At 42.9% G+C, this 19,801-nt stretch overlaps 1 protein-coding gene across 1 annotated transcript in view; it reads right to left on the minus strand.

Moving 5' to 3' along the window:
• cd276 (CD276 molecule) overlaps window positions 1-19,801 on the minus strand; it is a 55,826-nt gene that overhangs the window by 18,137 nt on the left and 17,888 nt on the right. The window contains exons 4-5 of the mRNA XM_029498456.1: window positions 19,421-19,717; window positions 1,253-1,390 (exon numbers count right to left, since the gene is read on the minus strand). Coding sequence (XP_029354316.1) covers window positions 1,253-1,390; window positions 19,421-19,717 — 435 coding nt within the window. The remainder of the gene's footprint in view (window positions 1-1,252; window positions 1,391-19,420; window positions 19,718-19,801) is intronic.

Raw genomic sequence — 19,801 nt, forward strand, 5'->3', positions numbered from 1 at the left:
GTTGCACTTCCCGGCTTCATGCCCTCCCCACCCACTCTGGATATGTTCATAGCAATCCTATTTTAAACCCCCCCCCCCCAACACACACACACAAACACACATCTGTATACATATGGTATCATTCTATCAGGACTATAAGAGGCCGAATAATGTGTGAATGCGTCGAGCTTTCATCATCTTCAGATTCATGCTTGGAAAACAGCAAAGACTGCAGAAACGTTGCTGGCAGCAGACAAAACGAGATGTTTCAATAAGGTGGACAGTAGATGAGCACATAATCAGTCCCAACCTTCTTTGTTCCAGCTGTGGAGTAAAAAAGCAGCTGCTTGTCCAGCCCACTGAAGAAAAGGGCTCTACATCCCTGCAAGCCCTTTGCCCGTGGGAGGGACTGCATTATATTTCTCTCTTTCCATTTCATTTGATTTTATATGTTCCACCGAGCTATTTACTCTTTCCCTCTGAGTCTGTGTCACTTCCATATTTATTTTTAAACCTCTGGGCCCTGGTGCAGACATTGGCTGACCTTTATTTAAATGTCTCCTCCACTCTGAGCGGATCTCATTACAGCAGAGCTGGTGGCTTTGCACTATCTATCTCATTTCAAAGTTTTTTCTCTTTGCACTTGCGGCGATCCTCAGCTATTCCGCAAAGCTAATTACTGAACCCGAGTAATGATGTTCCTCTCTGCCAAAGATATGTGTCCCGCCATCCGAGATCCAGCCTTTACGCATTAAGCAGAACTCCCTCTGGATTCCCAAAGTTCCTTGAGCAGTTAACATCTCATCTCTGCTTTCTCCGACATCTCACCCATTCTCATTGCAGCTCCCAAATGATCTAGGCAACGCAGCGCAATTATATATATAATCAACTGGACCGTATGTGACAGCTGTAAGGAGCCATTCTGCATTATAATGGTGGCCTTGAGAAGGGTAGAAAGGACCTGAGAACATGAAAGGTTAGCATCCATTACTCAGCAAGTTCTTGACCTGTGTGTGGATCAGAAAAAACCAGAGGAACATTTCATTTATCTTTTTTGTTTCTTTTCTTGCACATAAGCTCCAGCTTTGGCTGACATCTAAAATTCATATTGCTCATAACAAAGGCAAGATAGCCCCAAAACGTGATGTTATCTAACCTCGGGGATTAAACGGAGATTTTCAAAGGACACATTACCAGTAAATTTTACTCTCGGTGAGAATATGCTCGACTGTTGAATGTGCACAGTCACCCCACCCCGCCTCCCATTCCCTACCTTCTCTTCTGGCCTCCTCGCAGCTCTCCTTGATCTTCCTGCGGCAGACAGCAGCCAGGGCGATGAGCAGCACCAGCAGACACACTGCCAGGCCAATAGTTACCCACAGAGCCACCGGGGGGAATGCGATGTTCTGACCTGAAGCAAAGGGCAGAGGGAGAGAGGAGAAGGCAGAGCCTCATTATTCACTGTTGCAGAGCTAAAATAAGAGCGCAACTGTCACCGCTGTATCCATCACCATTATTTCCCAATTTGACAATTTTGCGGCTAAGATGTTCACTGTCATAAAAATCCTGAATTATCCAGGACCCGCTAAAGCACAACATGACGACACTAATGGAGACTATTGCCATCATGACCTCCATCATCGTTGGCTTCTTCGCACTATATGTTAGCTTCACAGTGAGAGCGAGACTGCGAACACAAATGATTGGGAAACTTTTCTTTATGTGAACTGAGCAAGATCTTCTTTACTAGTGTCCAATTAAGACACTCAAGGCTTTCAATTGAGCCCAGATGGTGGATAGCTTTCCAGGCACACATGACTGTGTTGTCGTTTCACTCACACAGTATTGGCACAGCCTTAAGAGGATGTTGGCGATAACTATCCCACCCCCTGCCTTCTGCTACACATTGTTCAGATATCTAAATTTATGCATTTACTCAAATATTCTATAGCCTCTTAATGTCTACAGTATTATTATCATCTATCTCACATTTAAATAAATTCATATAATAACATCTACTTACACATATGTATCCGCTGGGCTGAACAACACTTGGACTAAAATTACCATCAAGACCATACACAGTTAGTGACAGTATCTTGGCAAGACGAAACCCGATGTGGAAAAATGGTCAGCATGACAAAAACGATATCAGAGACAACACCAAAATTTCCCTGGGGTTTTCAAACTGAACAGAGGGAGAAGAAAAGAAAACAGCAGAGCCACAAAAGAGCTGTGAGCCTGGCTGTGGCACAAACAGACCTCCTTTAGACAGTTGCTGCTCTGGGCAAATGGGGAGAAAAATAATGAAATAAAAATAAAACAGACTGAAAAATGACTGGCATTGGAAGGAGGAAATGATGAAGCCTCTGTAAGGACTTGGCATTAGCAATGATGACAGGCAGAAAGGCTATAACACAACACAGCCAAGATAGAGGGCAAATAAAGGCCTCCTTTTTTGAGGTCATCAATCCTCAGATGGAGAATTCAGTCCAGAAACAGAAACAAATGTGCCTTATTGTTCCACAACACTGGCTCAATGCGAGGTCACAGACGACCATTCATGGGAGGAATAGGAGGGACATGTTCCGACCAATTACAGAAAATAGCCACCTAAACTGCACAATACTTTGGTTTATGACCGAATATAGACTACATGTGCTTTGTGTTTATTGCTAATTAACAAAAGCCCAAATGCGAAGCTTTTATGTGGAACAAGGTTAATATTATACGTGCTTCATATGAGCATGTCGAGGCCGACATTTTGAACATTTAAGGCAAAAATGTGTTGCAGTAGACCTTAACGTATGCAACATTTTACTATGGTCACCAAGGCCTGTTTGACTATGTCAAGAGAGTCTCGGTTCACAAGGCACTAGAAATGCTCCGATACTGCTGCTGCAAAACAGGAGAAACAACCAAATGCCACAGAGAAAGGATGAAATCTGGAAAGTCAATCCTGTCATTTTGATGAAGCTGCGTACGTCTCCCCAGGCTAGTCATGACTGATGATGCTGTGGCTCACTGTCCACCGAATCCTTCACTCTGCTATATTTAAAGAATGACCATCTGAGCGCCACTTTGTACGAGCAGCGAAACAATAAAAGATGTATGAAAGAGGACTAATCATACGAGTTTTTCACGACTCATAAAAAAGGCAGGAACAAAAAAATTGCATCCAGCTTTTTCTGACGAGTAAAGAAAATGTGCTGTCCTTCCTTTTCTATTGTCTTTTCTATAGCGCCCCCCCCACACACACACACACACCCCATTGCCTCACGCTCCCTCCCTCAAGGCAGACTGATAAAGACAAATGCCATAGTTGGCTATCATTGCTACGCCGGGGCCCAAAGGGCTGCAGGATCATATTTTTCTTTTGCTCTTGTTTGATGATGTGATTTTGTTTTCTTCAGAAATAGATTTGTCTCTAATGGCTCTGTTTACCTATCGTCTATTTCCCCCTTTCCCTATTCCCTCTGTGCAAGGCAAAGGATGGAGTGCTTTGGGCTGCACTGTCACATTACCTCCAATCTGCAGATTTCAGAGCTGCACCAAATAGGGAAAACTTCCCTTCTGAAATTTGACATTTTTCTTGATATTGTAAATGTGTAGCACTCGTTCGGGTAACCACTGCCATGTGCTCCTGCATTAAGCTGATGTGTTGTGACGGCAAATAAAACACACTCAGACCTAAATGCAACAAATTCACCAGAGTTTCTGCTTGTGTTTACATCCGTCTGCACTCAATATCAATTGCCAGTGTGTACAAATTACGTACATCGAGTCCATCTTTTTCACCTTATAATTCCCTCCCACATGAGAGCCTGGAGGCGTAATAAAATTCAACAGCACATTTAAACTAAATGCTGATTTTTCTGAAATTTGTTTTTGTTTTATCGTGCAGCAATAAAGCTGCACCTGCTAACATTTTCCTTTTTTGGCAGGGCCACCACCAGGGGTCCTTTCACACTGCTTTACTGTGACATCACAAATCAACAACATTTTTACACAACAATTTTATTATTTTATTAGACATAAAAAATGAAAGCAAACACATTGAGGCAGATCGCCACCTTCTGCATCCTCTCTTATTATTATAAACCTAATTTTATTTTTCTTGTGATTAATTTGTAAAATATTGCGTGCTAAGGTCCCAAGAAGCGTTACAGTCTTTCACGGTCACAGAAACATTCGCCAAACATACAACACAGCCAATATGATCCCACACTTATAATGTTCAGGTTTTATTGTAATTTGTACCTGAGACATTGAGTCAACACCGTGGCAGTTTTAGAGGTCATAAAAAGGAGCTGTTGTATTATTTTCTATTATATTATACATACTTTGACTTCATGTCATGCCTGTTTTTCGTTGCTGTTGTCGTCGAACGCTATCAAAGTTCTTTAGGGAAAATTACATACAAAATAAAAATACACTGCTGGTAGCTACAAATGGACTTTCAATTAATGTCTGCCGTGTTTTTATAGGTTATATCGACCACACCTGGAGCGTATCCTCTGCTGTTACTTCTTATACAAGGCGACGTTTCCCTGTTGGTGTTTTGTGTATCATAGGGGGCCACGGCAGGCTGCTATGGTAAAAATAGATATTTAATGGGGCCAGGCAAGAGTATGATAAAACCCCCCCCTCCATATGGAGCCTCTAACACAGGGTGCATCACCAGTGAGAAACGAGGCTCCCTTAGTCTCTGGAAGACACTATAGGGTACTCACAAGGGGCCAGCTTAGGTATTGTTTGAGCTTCAGTGAATGTGAGACCTAAGATTTGCAGGCATTTTTACAAGCCTGAGTGTTTTCTTTCCAGCACATTTGGTGGAATAAAGTGCTCCTAAGACTCCCTTTCCTGTCATCCTGGTACTGCAATGTGAAGGCGGTGAAGATCAAAGCTGCTTTCTCTCCAACTGTCACCCCAGTTTTACCTGCCTAGAAGAAACCTACACTCTTAAGCTGTGCCCAAAGGAGAATAATGTCCTTTGACAGAAGGATGGCTTCGGGCTAAAAAGAGCCTCAAGGCTCATTGTAGACAAGCTAGAGGGATGAGGAAGAGGAGAGGAAGAGTCAATTAGGTTTTTCTTTCATTGTCAGGATGAACAAGCTGGCCTTATCCTGACCAGTTGTGAAAACAGAGGAAGAGAGAAGGGGGACCTGTAGAAGTGGAGTGTTGATCACAGAAGAGCCCAGGGGTGGAGAAGGAGCAGGGCTCAGCCCTGCTGGAGGGCCTTTGCAGCCGCAGAGACTAAAAAGGCGCAGCCAGGCCCAGGACTGGAAATAGGCTTATATATCTCTCTAACAATGAGTCATATTGCAGAGATAAAGACATTCATTCAGACAATACAGTAAGCCAGAGTAACAACAGTAAAGTGAATGAGATATAAAAGTCAGTGAGACAAAAAGCTCACACTTAAATCACATTCACCAAAAACTAGTGAGGTGATTGATGCATACTTCCTCAGTGAGCGCAAACAGGCTCGCCGACAGTGGTGATTTAGACTTCTTTATTCAGTTTCTGTGTAGCACCGCTGATCTCCCAGGAAAGAGATTGGCAGGAAGAAAAACAACAGTGCTAATGGAGAGAAGATGGCCTTGGTGTCAGAGGACACGGATTAGCCAGAATGAAAAACAGGAGCATGAGTATTAGCATCACATTCAACCAATGACTTTGAATTTGATTCAGCTTCAGTTTCAATTACCAGCTTTTATTATCATCCTCAAAGGTGTCCATCAAAACCTTCACATCCTCCCCAGTCAGCCCCAGAGCGAAAAGCTTGTGACCATGCAGACACACCAGCTGTTGTTGCAATATTTCTAGGAACACCTCTCCTCTCCGAGAGAGGGCAAGAAGCTCACATGTAGATGGAAAAACTTGGCAAACTGAGATGGATGGCGACAGGTTTTTGTCCAGTCAGCATCTTTGCTCTGAGCCTTCTCTCTTCTTTGTGCATTTCAATAAATTGCTTTTCAGCTAGATGCTACCTCACCGTCTTATTGGCATGCAGAGAGGCAACGTGTTCGTCTCTAGGACGACCTACCACTCATTTACTTACACAATTTGTCTGACATTATTGCCCTTCCCTTGACACCGTGAGCTTGTGGCAAACATGACTGTATGATGTGCAGACGTGCACATTAAAACAGAGTAATGGGTCTGCATTTATAGGAATAAAGTTTCTAACAGCTCTTTCTTTTTTCTCAGCAGTAGAACTATAAAAGCCATCTGGTGGTGAAGGGGGACGTGACGGCGGGTAAGTGGTAAAATTCAGTGAGGGAGGCCGGTGAGTTAGGGAGGAGTGGATGGACGGGGGGGGATTAGGTGAGCGACCAAGCAACCTAATCTGATGAAAAAACAAGTGGGCGCCTGATCAAGAGCAAACATGCACTGAGCTGGTTAACTTTTCAATATCATAGTCAGCGGTGCAGCAATATCATCAGATATTAAGCATTACAAGTGTTTTTCAGTATTCCTTTAAGATAGACCACGGGGGTTTTTAGCATTATATGCAGCAGATGTTGAGCCATTGTTTATATAAATATTAGCTCATCCAAATGTCTTTATTCATGCAGCTAAGTAATCTCAATGCCTTTTTTCCTGTGTGTGTCATTTTTGTGTCACAGGACATACAATCAAACTTACAATCGGGGGGGAGGAGTCTCAGGCACGTACAAATGATGAAATCATGAATTCAAGTATTTCCTTCTCAAGATACGCCAGGAGCGAGGTTTAATTTTCCCATCTTTACAGCTGAAGGTAATCCTATACCGAGAAGACTGGCTAATTAACTGAGTATACCACTTAGAGCCAACTGTATGGCTGCCGTGTTAGCGAGACAGATGCTACATTACAGGCAGAGGGATGTGAGGATGAATATAAAACAAGTCGACTTAGGTAGAGTTGGGCAGTATCACACCGGTGGGATATGTGTCCCGATGAGGATTTGGCTCCACCATTTGTTCTGGTACAGAATGGATTTTAAATGTCACGTCAAAGTGCACGGCGAGCATCAGATGACTGCATGTTGGCCAGTGAGCATACGCCTCTCTTTCACACTAAAACAAATGCACATTTGCATGCAAAGAAAAGGGCGGGTGACGAAATGGAGCCAGACAGCTCAATAGAGACAGGAGCAAACCATGAGGAAACACGTCAGCAAGCACGAAGGATGCTGGCCGATGCGCTCCAGCGCTGACACAAGCAGCAGTGGCACTGGTGCAGAGAGTAAAAACACAATGCAGACATTGCTGCCAGATTCCCTGTCCTAATGATGACACGAGTCAGTTGTGGAGGGGACACGGCGAAAACACAGAACTCTCCGCACATCAAACAGACTCACGATGGTTTTACTCATAGCAAATTCAACTTGCATTGCAGCAGCTGAGAGAAAGTGGAGCCAAAGACACACATGTGGCGCTAAATGTGCAGCGTGTGCTGTTAATTTCCACCAGGAGATGCTATGAAAGGCTCCTTCACAACCGCTGTGAACTGTAGTAACTCTAAATTGATCATAACCACACTGACAGGTAGTAAATTGTTAGCCATCCTGGAGTTTTACATACACTGAGATACAAATTTCACATCACACTGCTCAGCCCTCATCTGGGGGGAGAGATGAAAATGGATGAGTACGCCGTCTCACAACAGGTCTGCCCACCTCATCTAACACCAGCCAGGCTAGCTCTCTCTCAACATCTCCCATGTCCCTGCTAACCCCACTGGGGCCTCAATTAAAATCTCCTCTGATGTCTCGTAACTGACAGAGACTCCATCACTTCCACACACGCCTCTCCACTGAGAGTGGCATTAAGATGTTGGAGGCAGAGTGGACTATTGATTTTCTTTTTGCTTTCTTTCTTTCTTTTTTTTTTTTTTTTGCCTCTACATTTCTGCACTGTTCCATCTTTGCGACGCAGGCGGAACTCGGGTGCAATAATCAGTTTACAACATTGTGCTGTCTCCATTTTTAATTGACTTTTATACAAGAGCGGCCTGCGAGACGCTGAGGCTGCGTTGGACACAATCACTAGTGACAGCTATCAGTACGGAAGCAGACTATCTGGCTGCTTGATAATGCCAAGTGATGGAGCTAAGAACAGAGTAACAAGGATAAATAGGTATGAAAGAACTAAAGAGCCATTTAAAACAGAAGGGACGCATTGATTCTGCAAACTCAAACGATATTCTACACTTGAGCTACTTATTGTTCCTCTTAAAGCAACATCACAGAGCTGTAAACACAACACTGACATATTATCACTTTGGAAAGCTGATATTGATGTTAAAACGTCATAACACAGTCACTCTCACATCCACATCCAGACGGCCAGGAGCAGCATTAGCATTCATTTGTGGTTGTGTTTCTGGCCACCAAACAAATGTGAAGTCTAATGTTCGTTCCCCTTCTAGCTCTTTTCTTTTTCTCCAGCAGCCCCTGGCAGCAATATCTTGCTCTTTAGCTGCTAAATGCCCGACTGCCCACAAGGTAGTTGCTGGCGCTGTCACTGTGCCATTTAGTGCTGGTCAAGTAGAATACAGCCGGTTTATCAGAGCTTTTCTGAAAACAGCTTCTTACTGCAGTTGGAAATAATGAGCCCGGCGACAGTGAACTGAACATTAGAGAATCAAAACAGGACTTGTTTTTTTTTTTTTTTTCTTTTTCTCCACTCATTAAAATCCACCATCGATATAAAAGCATTGATTGCTGAAGCTTTACTCTGCTGTCCGTAGTTACGACATTATTTTATCAGTGCTCAGTCCCATGTTGGTGAAGGGGAGAGGACTCCATGCATGTCAAAAAGTCTGTGGATGAAAGAACAGGGCTCATTACACAAAGACAACTTCAACGACACAGACACTGATAATACTACTGTGTTTCTTTAAATGGCTCAGTGCACCAAGAACAAACTGCAGGCTCAAACTCTCTCTAGTGGGTGAAGCGCACACCTATTGCTGAAACAACCCCTGTGTTGCATCAGTATAGTGCAAAATGGGTGAAAAAAAATAAAAAATAAAAAAAATCAGCCGGGATATGAACTTTAACATGACAATTTCTAAGCCCTCCATTGAAGTGTTAATTTGAGTCAGGAACACATCCAGTAGCTGAAAAAGCTTTTGTGAAAGTCACTTGCTTTTTGTCTCGTTAGATTAGATACATAGATACAGCTGGTATGACAAAGTTAAACAGCATCGACGCTCAGTCCTTGCTGTGCTCTAGTTATAAAACAAATTGTTTTATCTCTTGGATAACTTCAGTGTTTATGGATAGACTTTGACAAGTAATTCAAAAATGTTTAAAGCATTGTTTTTTTTTGTTTTTTTTTAAAGAAGTAGAGCCATAGTTCATATCCACAGGAACAGTTGGTGTGGACATGATAATGTCTCTGAATACAAAATGACAGGATATAAACTCGCCCCTACATCACAAAGCAACGCAACTTCTATCCAAAACATTAGAGAACTGCCTGGACCTCTTCAAAGAGCGCAAGTTCTTAGTATGCATCTCCCACTGCAGTACTACTAGGAGAATATATAATGACAGATTTTTTTAAAAGACATGTCTCTGTATGTCTTTGCCTAGGGCTCTCATTATAAAACAGCATTTCTCATTTTCCTCTGCTGCAGTCTTTGGTGGTAACTGGAGAGACAGATGAATATTCTCAAAGCACTCAAGCTAGGCCGGGCTCAGACTTTAGAGCAGGTCAGCTCATTTCTGCAAAGCGTTCATCTCCAGAACAAAACCAAACCTCTTCAAGTGTTTATTTGCTTAGCGTGGGCATAAATAAACACAAACACTATTCAAAACAACACAAACACTGCTTTCAGGGGTCAGGTTTAGCAACTGAGATTCTCGCCAGGATAAATTTTTAATATTATTTTGAACCATGCTCAAAGAACAACGTGCATTGTGTTCTTGTGGAGGGAAAAGACAAAGACAAGACTGGTGGGAGGAGAAGGCCTCGCCAAAAACACACATATGGTTCATACCGTTCAGTCTCATTGAGCATCCTTGTTTATTATTTCTAATTTTAACTTAAACAACATCAGCAGCCTGGTGGGCCGACCACACTTGGCTGGAAGGATGACGTATAGGTTTGTTTGGCATCGACATTTTGGCAGTCATTTAACCTGCTGCTGCGGCTCGGATAGATGGCTGCAGCTTCCATTGTCATATGAAATGATTTAAGTATATTTCAAAGATTTGGAGCTTTTAAAAACTGAAAGATCTTTACTATGTCCATTAAGGGCTCAGCTGGATCAATACATACCGCTCCTCTTCACTCAATTATTGAGTTTAAAACAAAGGACAGCTTTGACTGTGTTTTTGATTGACTGCGCCTGAAGTTCTTGTAAAATACCTTATAATGAAAAATCACCACTCAAACTGGAGTGCATCATTATTTATTACTGAAATGACATTAATATGTTAAATTTATAGCCCATTAACACTGTTTCTTTATTGCAGTCATTTTACAAAAGCAAAAACCTACTCGGGGCTGAGCTTTGATGGCTCCGTTAGAAGAGTGACTAACAATGCCTTTAAACTGCTCCAGAATCACTGTCAAGTGCAGCTTCTCGTGGCTTATTGCTTAAATAAACTTTGTCTCCTTCCAGCACCTTTAAAATATGATATCTTCGGCACACTGAAAAAAATGACTGTAAATGGAATATAGCTAATCACAGTCTCTCAACCTGTACGCAGCAACGTTATTTAGTGTATGAAAATGCTCAGCCGCTGGCTGAGAGAGGAGTCAGGGACTATATGTCCATACCAACGTCCCACAAGCCTGGCTAATCCACAAATAAGGACACTGATCCTCACATTTACAGCAAGATCTCTACAATGAGGGCTTAGAGCTATGTAAATAGATTCGGATGATGTCTGTGGGAGTCTTACACTCAAAAATAGAAAGTCATTAGTGCAAAAATGAAAATAGCTCAGAGAAAGAGATAGAAAGAGATGTAAGAAATAATTTTCTACTAAAAAAAAGTTGCCAGCGATCGAGCGAGGACTGAAGGCTCCTCTTTAGCTGCCCACCTTCTCGTGGATCTGCAGAGCGAGGTGTGAGCATGAGCCAGGCCACCGCTGTAAACAGGATGCACTCTAATTATTCATTCTCCGGGTAAATAAAAACACAACAGGCTCTCTGAACAATGTTCCTCCTGCATGACTACAGATTCAGTGTCCAAACGAACCAAAACAGCAGACACCGCTTTGGACGAACACGGGAGATGAATTGTTGATTTTGAATATAAAAAGGTGAGAGGTTGCTGGATCGGGAAGATATTTCATGGAAGGTAAAGAGATTTCAGTATGTTACAGAGAAATATATAAATGCTTCAAGATCCCAGGAATTAGCTCAGGACACTTTGTACCGTCTTTGCTTTTGTTTTTTTAAGTTCCACAATGAGCCCCCATGGTCCCATCGCACCCAGATGAAAGGGACACCTTGAATCAAATGAAAAATTTCATTTTTGTCCCCTTTCCTTCGCTGTTTATGATATCTTGACACTATTACGATTGGCACGGCTGGTGTCTTTGAAGCTGTCTTCCCCTTGCTTTAAAATATTTAATAAATAACAAGGAAATACTGGCAGAAACATTATTTAAGACATTCTTGTCAAATCAATGGCAGATTTACAATGTAGAGGATTACAACTTGAATCCTATTTTATTCTGTAACCTTGACAGCTTCTTTCCCTGCTTTGGAGTACCGGTACTAATTCTTCTTGCAGTACACAATACAAAACAAGACACACTTGCTTTCATCTCCGGATGCAAGTCATCAGTCTGCCGAAGCCCATATTTCAAACCTGTAACGGTTTACATCATCGGACCGCCACAATGTCATCACATTATCCTACATGGTCTTATTGTGATGCAGTGAAATATTGAAATCCAAGGACATCAGCCGTTGGAGTGCTTTCTATGTTACAATGACAATTCGCTGGATCTGGAGCAGGAAGTATCAGTAAACATTAGCTGTCCTTTTAAAGAGCAAGCCACTGGCCTCCACAGTGCATGTGTATTGCAATTTATGGTGTATAATTCTTACATTTGGACATTCTTCCACATTTTAGACAAGATATGAAAGATATTTTGGACAGATATGAAAGTCGTATGAATCCTCTTATCTAACTGTAACAGAAAGGAAATAGGCTTATTTCTAAAAATTTCAAATTATTCCTTTAAATAATGTTGAGTGTATCAATTCTTAATCCTTTCCCAAACATCCATCTTCAGTTTGGCTGAATGACTTGGTCCCGCAGCCATCACACTCTCGCGCTCTTTTCGCAGTCTAACCCTGTTTGGATTGCTTAACCCCTCTAACAACCACATGAGGAAAATGACCCGACATTACAAACGGCATCACTCTTCATCTGGTAGAATAAGTAGCTGAAAGCATCGAGAGGGATACATTATAGATATGACAGTCTGTTGCGGTGCGGGTCACAGAGCTGTCTCTGCCGTTGACAGAGTTACACTTACTGTGGTGAGACAGACACACACACACACACGGAGGGAAAGTGATGAAATTAAACACAGTTGACAATATTAATAAGGTAAGAGAAGCAAGTTTGTTTCCTCATAGACAGTTTGTCTGTAATGAGCTGCAAGTTGTCAGGCTCTGGGGAGACAGGCGTGGCTATGGAGTCGAGTCTGCAGGAAGATATTAATGCAACCTGAAGGCGATGTGAGTCAGTGCGAGGAACTGTCCATTCAAGCTGGTATCGTGAGGAGCACGACTCCAGCGTGGCTTAATCACAGTCATTACTGTGATATTTGACACTCGGGCTGAAGCAACGGGCGCAGTAATAGGTGCATTTCCTTATCACGCCGTGAGTCACAGAGTGCTTACGTGGCTTCAAATCAAGCTGTCAGTGCACAGGGAGGTGAGCGAGTTGTTCACCACAGCCACTCAAAACTGCTCTCCTCCTCTGGGACGCAGCCACACACTCAGTCCATCCTTAACTTCCATTTCACCCTTGGTAATCAATTACTAGTCTCTAGAGCTATCAAAGAAAAGAGCCACATATCCAGAGAATAAGCTAAATCTCTCGACGCCTTCTAATTGAAAACACATTGTAGTGCTAGACAATGCTCTTTGTGTATAGCCAGGCACTAATTTGGACTGTTTGCATGCATAGAACAAAGCAATTTACTGAGGTTGCAAACATCCTGTGCAGGACAATAATTCATGGTGTTATCAGGTGCAGAGTTTAAACATCAAATAAACGGACTGGATAATTAAAGAGCCCATCTTTGAAGGCGCGCCCGGCCATTTGTTGGTGGCGATTCTCTCAGTGACTCTGAAAAGCTGAATCTAATAATATTTCATATCGTGAAGCTAGGACTGATGCCAGACCTCCCGAAACCAATCCCTCTTACAGGATTTAGAGGGAGCTGTGTGAAATGTACACTGCAGGGCCCCACCGGTCCCAGTGATAGTCCTTGCTGTGAGTCCAAGTCAAAATGAACCCGATCAATAACAAAAGAGGGCTTTTGTGCATTTACTGCCATCATAAATACAGTGTCCTGAAAAGAAAAGCGAGGGAGGACAGAGAGAGACAGGTTTCTACCGGTCCGGGGACGGACATAAAGATGTCAAACTGCTGTTTGTGGGGAGCATGGTTGGTGTGGGGGATTATGGGTGACGGGCGGATGTAGTCACACCAGAAGCTAGAGTGTCTCAAGGTACAAGCAGGAAGAGAAACACACACGTTCTGCGCTCTGTATGTACACACCGACTGATGACCTTTTCCAACAGAACAAAAATACAGAAAAGAGGAATTCTCCTCGTCCAGAAGGAAACACTAAATCACCGTGGCCTTTAATTGTGCCAGGTAAAAGTATTTTGACATCACAATGGGACAAAAATGCCTTCAAAGCTTAAAAAGTCAAGATGGCAGAGAAGAGGCTGGAGTAAAGGAAAGAATAAATCCCAACACAATAAAGAGGAGCTCATTTTATCTTTCTGATTGCACCATTGTAAAAGAGCAGCACACAGACCAGAAACTGCCCACAACTGAATCCAATCAAACAATCCCTCAGAGCTGCTAACAGTAAGACTGGGAGCATGACAAATAACTTTGCCCGGGCCATAATACAGGCATAAAACTTCCTATGCTGAAACCCCAAAAGAGAAGGTGCAAACGTCTCAGAATACTGAGAGCGGCAAGTGGCCCCAGTTAATAATCCTGATAGGAATTAATGTGCTTACAATGGTGCCATTGCTGCCCACCTGAGTTTATTTGAGTTTGCCTACATTACTTCTTCTGTCTACTCGGTTGTTTTCCCTGGCTGGGCTCCTGATAAGACAGAGCACACATTCAGCAGGAGAAAGAAAGGCTGTTTGTGCGCTGGACACTAATTAATACAGTGCTCCATCGGGAAAGTTGCCTGCTTGCTGCTCAACTGACAACAAATTCATTTATACTGCTGTTTTCTGCATCTCGGAAGGCTCTGTTAATTGCATTTAAATTAGCCCTCTTTCAGCAATGAACAAAGACAGACACAGTGATTTATTATGGAAGATGGAAGCAAAGACATGGTTTTGGACAACATATTACCCCAAAGTTGATTGACCGAGCTTTTGATAGAGGATCCCACCAGACAGAGGCGAAAAAAAAACACGCTTGTGAGAGATTTCATAATTGCTGTAATTTCACCACAGTGAAACAGTTGCTCTAATGAGAGGACCTTTGAATCCACCACTCTGCATTTTTTCTGTTTGGCCCTTTGGCAACACTTGCTCAGAAATACTTTGTCTGATTTAAGACACAAAACACTTTTAAACTGCAACACAATAGTTTCAGAGATTCTGATGAAGACACAATGAAATCAAAAGTGTGAGACCTTGTTCAGAGGAGACGTCTTAGAAACTATTTTGGAATGAGCTCTTTGTGGCTAAGGTAAGCACTTCAGGGAACTATTTGGATGCCAATATACTTTCAGGATCAACACTGAGGACATCATAATACAGTCAAGTAAAAGGGCGCAAGAAACAAACTTGCACATGTCTAATGAAGATAAAAAGAACTTTGCAATGAATAGCTGGATGCTCTCACACAGAACACCCACCATTCACACCTGTGTTAGATTTCATCTTCAGGATAAAGGCCAATGTTTATATTCCAATTAAAGATGTTTTTTAACCTTGATTCAGCCAGTGAAGGTTGGCTTAGCATGCCTGTGCTTCCAAATCATCTAATAACAAATGTTCTCCTTTGGGAAATATGTCCCACAAAAACAGTATTATACTGAGAGGAGAACAACTCGCCAAAGAAAAGAGTCTCTGTAGTGTCCCAGGGAAACTGGACGGATCTGACTGTACACTGTGGAAACAGGCGATATGTGCGAATGTGGTCTCGGAGACATGAGTGAAAAGTACAGTTTACTTATCGTATTTCTGCAGAAGGAAATAAATATGGAATAATGTGCATTCCTGCCTTACATGAAGTTCCCTGCTAACAGTACATTGATAACAGTTGGTAAAAAAAAAAAAAACAAAAAACAACTACACTCTTCACAACTACAACTAACCTGCATTTAACTATGAAAGGACACAGTGATGTTTATTCTGAGAAAAAAATTGAAATATGCCCAGAAAATCTAATCGGCCATACCGCCTAAAAGCAAGAAGTAACCTGCAGAATAAAATTGGCTGAGCTGCTCTCTGTCATAGCATTGCCTCCTTAGCAGGATGGTGTATTTGCTATTGATAGTGTTGGAATCCTTTGCTGGCAGTGTATATTTGTAAAGACACGAAGACAGATTGCTTTGTTTAGCTCCAAAATAATCCCACATGATTCCCCCCCCCCATGATTGGAAATGCTGAAAATGGCTTCATGCTGTGAAGCACACACTTGCCAGTCATTGCACTTTCATCCAAAGTAGTCATGAACAAATAACATCCAATATTAAAAGCAAGCTACATTGATTTAGCACATTAAAGTCTGTTTACAGGCTTTGTTAAGTGTGAAAAATCGAATAAATATAAAAATTTGGGAGTGGTGTTCAAAAGAAGATTATTGGAGCAGCTCCTCAGCTCTGCTTTTGGCTGGTGGCTTTATTAGCTACATAATATATCAGATTGTCTGACCAAACTGTTGCTCGTAAGATTACATGGATTCATGTTCCGACATTTAAGAAGGGTGCAATAAATAAAAGAGAGATTCGACGGTTTTTAATTCAATTTGTCCAATATCTTATTTCGTCTTCAGTCTTGTGGTGGTGGGGCTAAAAAAAATAAAGCCATGTATAACGAGTAAACGGCAAAACTGCAGCCTGACTCTAAATCTTTTATCCATTTGTATATCAGCGGAATAGCCTCTACTGCAAACACACACACACACACACACACACACAGGGAAATCATGCCAACCCCATGAGTCCCAAATCCGGGATCCTCTTAGTGCGAAGCACCAGGGCTAACTTTTGCACTGCTGTGCTGCCCAGGGAAAGCCAGAGCTGCCAGCTAAATAGTAAAATTCAGCAGAAAGTTTTCTGCACCACGTGGGGTGATCTCCCTCTCTGTCAGCGAGTTCATCTCCTGCCTGTCAGGCCATAGTGCCACAACTCTGAGCTCAGCAAACATTTTCGTCTCCATCTTGCTTCCTGTCATCTACTTCTCACCCCTCCTAACCCTGTCTCCCCCATTCCCCCTCTCTATCTTCCCGCCTCATCTCTCTATCTCCTCCTCTCTCCCTCTCTATCTATCTCCATCCACACACTGTTCACTGTAAATGCTGTGCCAGCAGAGTGATGCCGGGGAAATGGCAGCATCCTCATTGAGAGAGCAAGCAGACGGAGTGGGGGTGGTGCTGGGAGGGGGTGTTCAGTGACATGCCCTGAAACCCAGCCATCAGAGAACACACTGCAATCACGCAGCTCCAGTAGATGGGATACATAGCTAAAGCCTCACATTCAGAAAAGGATCAGTAAAAATGATAGGATACAGACTCTTGATCCCCAAAACTGCAAAAACATTATTCTTTTTGAGGAGAACAAAGTAGCCGGAATCGGCTGGGAGTGTGAGACAGGCAGAGGAGGAAGTGGGCTGGTACACAAGAACGCCGGCCAGGCAAGCAGACAGGCCACAGTTCATTTGAGGACTGAAGCTGCTCCTTTCCATCATTCAGCTGTTCATTAATACCAGCTGTTCCTGTGGGTCTCCCTGCAACTAAGCCTTGCTGCAGTCTGCAAAATCTATCAATATCCCAGCAACACAAAAACACCGCCTGTTCCATGGCTCGGCTGAAAAACTGACCAGCAGTCTGCAGGGTGAGTGTTTACAAAAATAAGCGTCTGTGAGAGGCCAGACAATGATCCGATTGTGCCGTCTGTAAATTGATGCTGACTAGAAAATAGGTAAGATTAACATAGATGACTTAACAGTCTCAAAGTGCAGCTCATGCCGGCCCACATGGTGCTCCACTCAGTGTGGGTAAAGGGTTCATTTTCTCAAAATTAACCTTGTCAAACTCCGTTTCTGCCTGGGGGAGATTTATATTACTATTGTAATTTTTCAATCAGAGATTGGGGAGAGTGTGAAATTTTAACATGTTCACTCCGTAATCCCCCCCCCCCCCAAAGCTCTCTTTCTCTTTACTTACTCTCCTATTTCTTACTGTGCTCCCCCCCCTCTCTCTCGTAGTCCATTTAGAATTTTAAACAGATTTCAACCATTTTTATAATAGGATTCTCCATCGCCTGAGTTTGGTGTGTGGTGTGTATAAGCAAGCAAGAGTGTGTTCGCTATATCAACTCCAGCTCAGCACACTCCACACACACTTCTAGCAGAAGAGTTCTGTTAGGTCAAAATTAATTACAGAAGCTGTTAAGCACACACCAGCTGTTGTAAACAAATGCAAATACATTTTCATTTCAAACAAGCCTCCTTGTATCGCAGCAGACAAAATACTGTAAATCTTCTGAGTGTTTACCAACAACTTGGACCATCATCAAGCTGTGCTTGTGCCCCCAGTGTGAAATTACTCTTCAGTCGCTGAAAATCACAATCGCCAACATTTTAATTAAGGGTTTCCTCCGTTTTATTTGTGGATTCGTTTCTTTTGGGGTCTCTCTTTTTCTGAGCTTACCGTAGTGCAATTGAGGAACAACAGCGCTCCTTCGTCAATCTGAAAATGTTCACATTCACATCAGGGAACTGACCTGTAGCGTTAAAAGGTCTGGCTGCAAATATATGGTACTGAAAAAAAAAAAAAAGCTGTGGCAGTGTGAGTCAATGACTTTAGTTTTTCCAAAATAAGTCTCTTTTTCGTTGAAGGGGAGATACAGATGACAAAAGAATTTCATAAAAGACAATAAAATTAGCACATCTGTTTCAACCAAACCTGGAGTGGTGCATCAATCCAGCAAAGCCTGAAGGGTTGTAGGAGCCTCAGACTATTTTAACAGTTACCTCACAGTCGTATTTCATTCTCACCATGAGTTTATTACCTTTCCACTCCCCCAATGGTCCGTCTGACCGGTTATCTGTGCTGTTTTGAAAGTGGCAAACCAAACCGTTATAAAGGCCACCCTCCCTCAGCTGTCCAGCAAGCCAGCCCTGCCAATCGGCCATCCTGTTTCCAGACAGCACAGTCATTTCCCAGCCCAGTGGAGCAGCACTCCCTGACCTCTGCCTCGACCTCGGCCTCAACAGCCCCAGCTCCAGCACCAGCTCCAGCTCGGAGAGCAGACTTGGGCCACCTCTACTTATTTATGAGCCATTTTACACAGTGCTGCTCCCATTAGAGACCCAGCCTTGGCCCACCTTACACGCCACTCTCCTTGCACTTAACACATACAGTACACCAGCAGGGCCGGGTGGGACATGGACGGTGGCTTGGTTGAGGAAATCATTAGACCTGTTATATTGGTACTGTCACACACAGCTAAAGACTGCATCAAATAATCAGAGAAAGGCAAACATATAAACATTTATCGCAGACAGCCACAAGGAGACGGCTCTTATAATTGTATTACCTTTGAAAATATGTGATGAATAGCTGTTTGACTATCCTTTGAGAAATAATCACCCACTGATCTCATTTAATGATGCACAAGAACTGACGAGTTATGCTTATTGGACCTTAATTGGGCATTTGATTATATCCCATTCATTTCTTTGGAGCTGAACTCGTACTACATGCAGAAAACAAAGAGACTCTGAAAAACAAAGAAAAAAGTTGGCTCTTTATGGCATAAAATTCAAATGACAGATTGATTAATGCAAGCATTCAGGCCTTTAATGAGAACCTCGGCGTAGGCATGACTGAAAAGAAGATCGGTATGCATTGGTGACATTCAAACACTGCGAGAAGCCAGTGAATATTAGTTTGTTTAGTTTGCACAAGAATGAAGGTGACAACATTGACTTAAAGACCTAGAAGCTATTTATAAACGGAGATGGAGACCCACACCCACCTGTGATGGTGACAGAGGCGTAGCCCTCCTCGCCCAGCAGTTGGTTGATCAGCCGGCAGCTGTAGGTGCTGTTGGGCTCGAGCACGACTCTCAGCATGCTGGTCATTGTGAACAGCCCTTCCTCGTTGGCCACCAATGACATGGTGATATTGTCTGTCAGGTTGCGCCCTCCTCCATCCTGCCATATCACGATGGCCTCAGGAAAACCACCGTAGGCCAGGCAAGTCAGGGCCACCTCATCACCTGGTCGTAGGTTGGATTCGGGCTCCAAAGTCACCACAGGCTTGGAGTAGGGGGCTGATAGATGGAGGATTTGTACACAGAAAGAAGTACAGAGGGCAGGTGAGGATTCAGGAGGGGAGGGAGGAGGAAAGGAGACAG

This window comes from Echeneis naucrates, chromosome 3 (assembly GCF_900963305.1).
Source record: "Echeneis naucrates chromosome 3, fEcheNa1.1, whole genome shotgun sequence".
NCBI classification, from domain to species: domain Eukaryota; kingdom Metazoa; phylum Chordata; class Actinopteri; order Carangiformes; family Echeneidae; genus Echeneis; species Echeneis naucrates.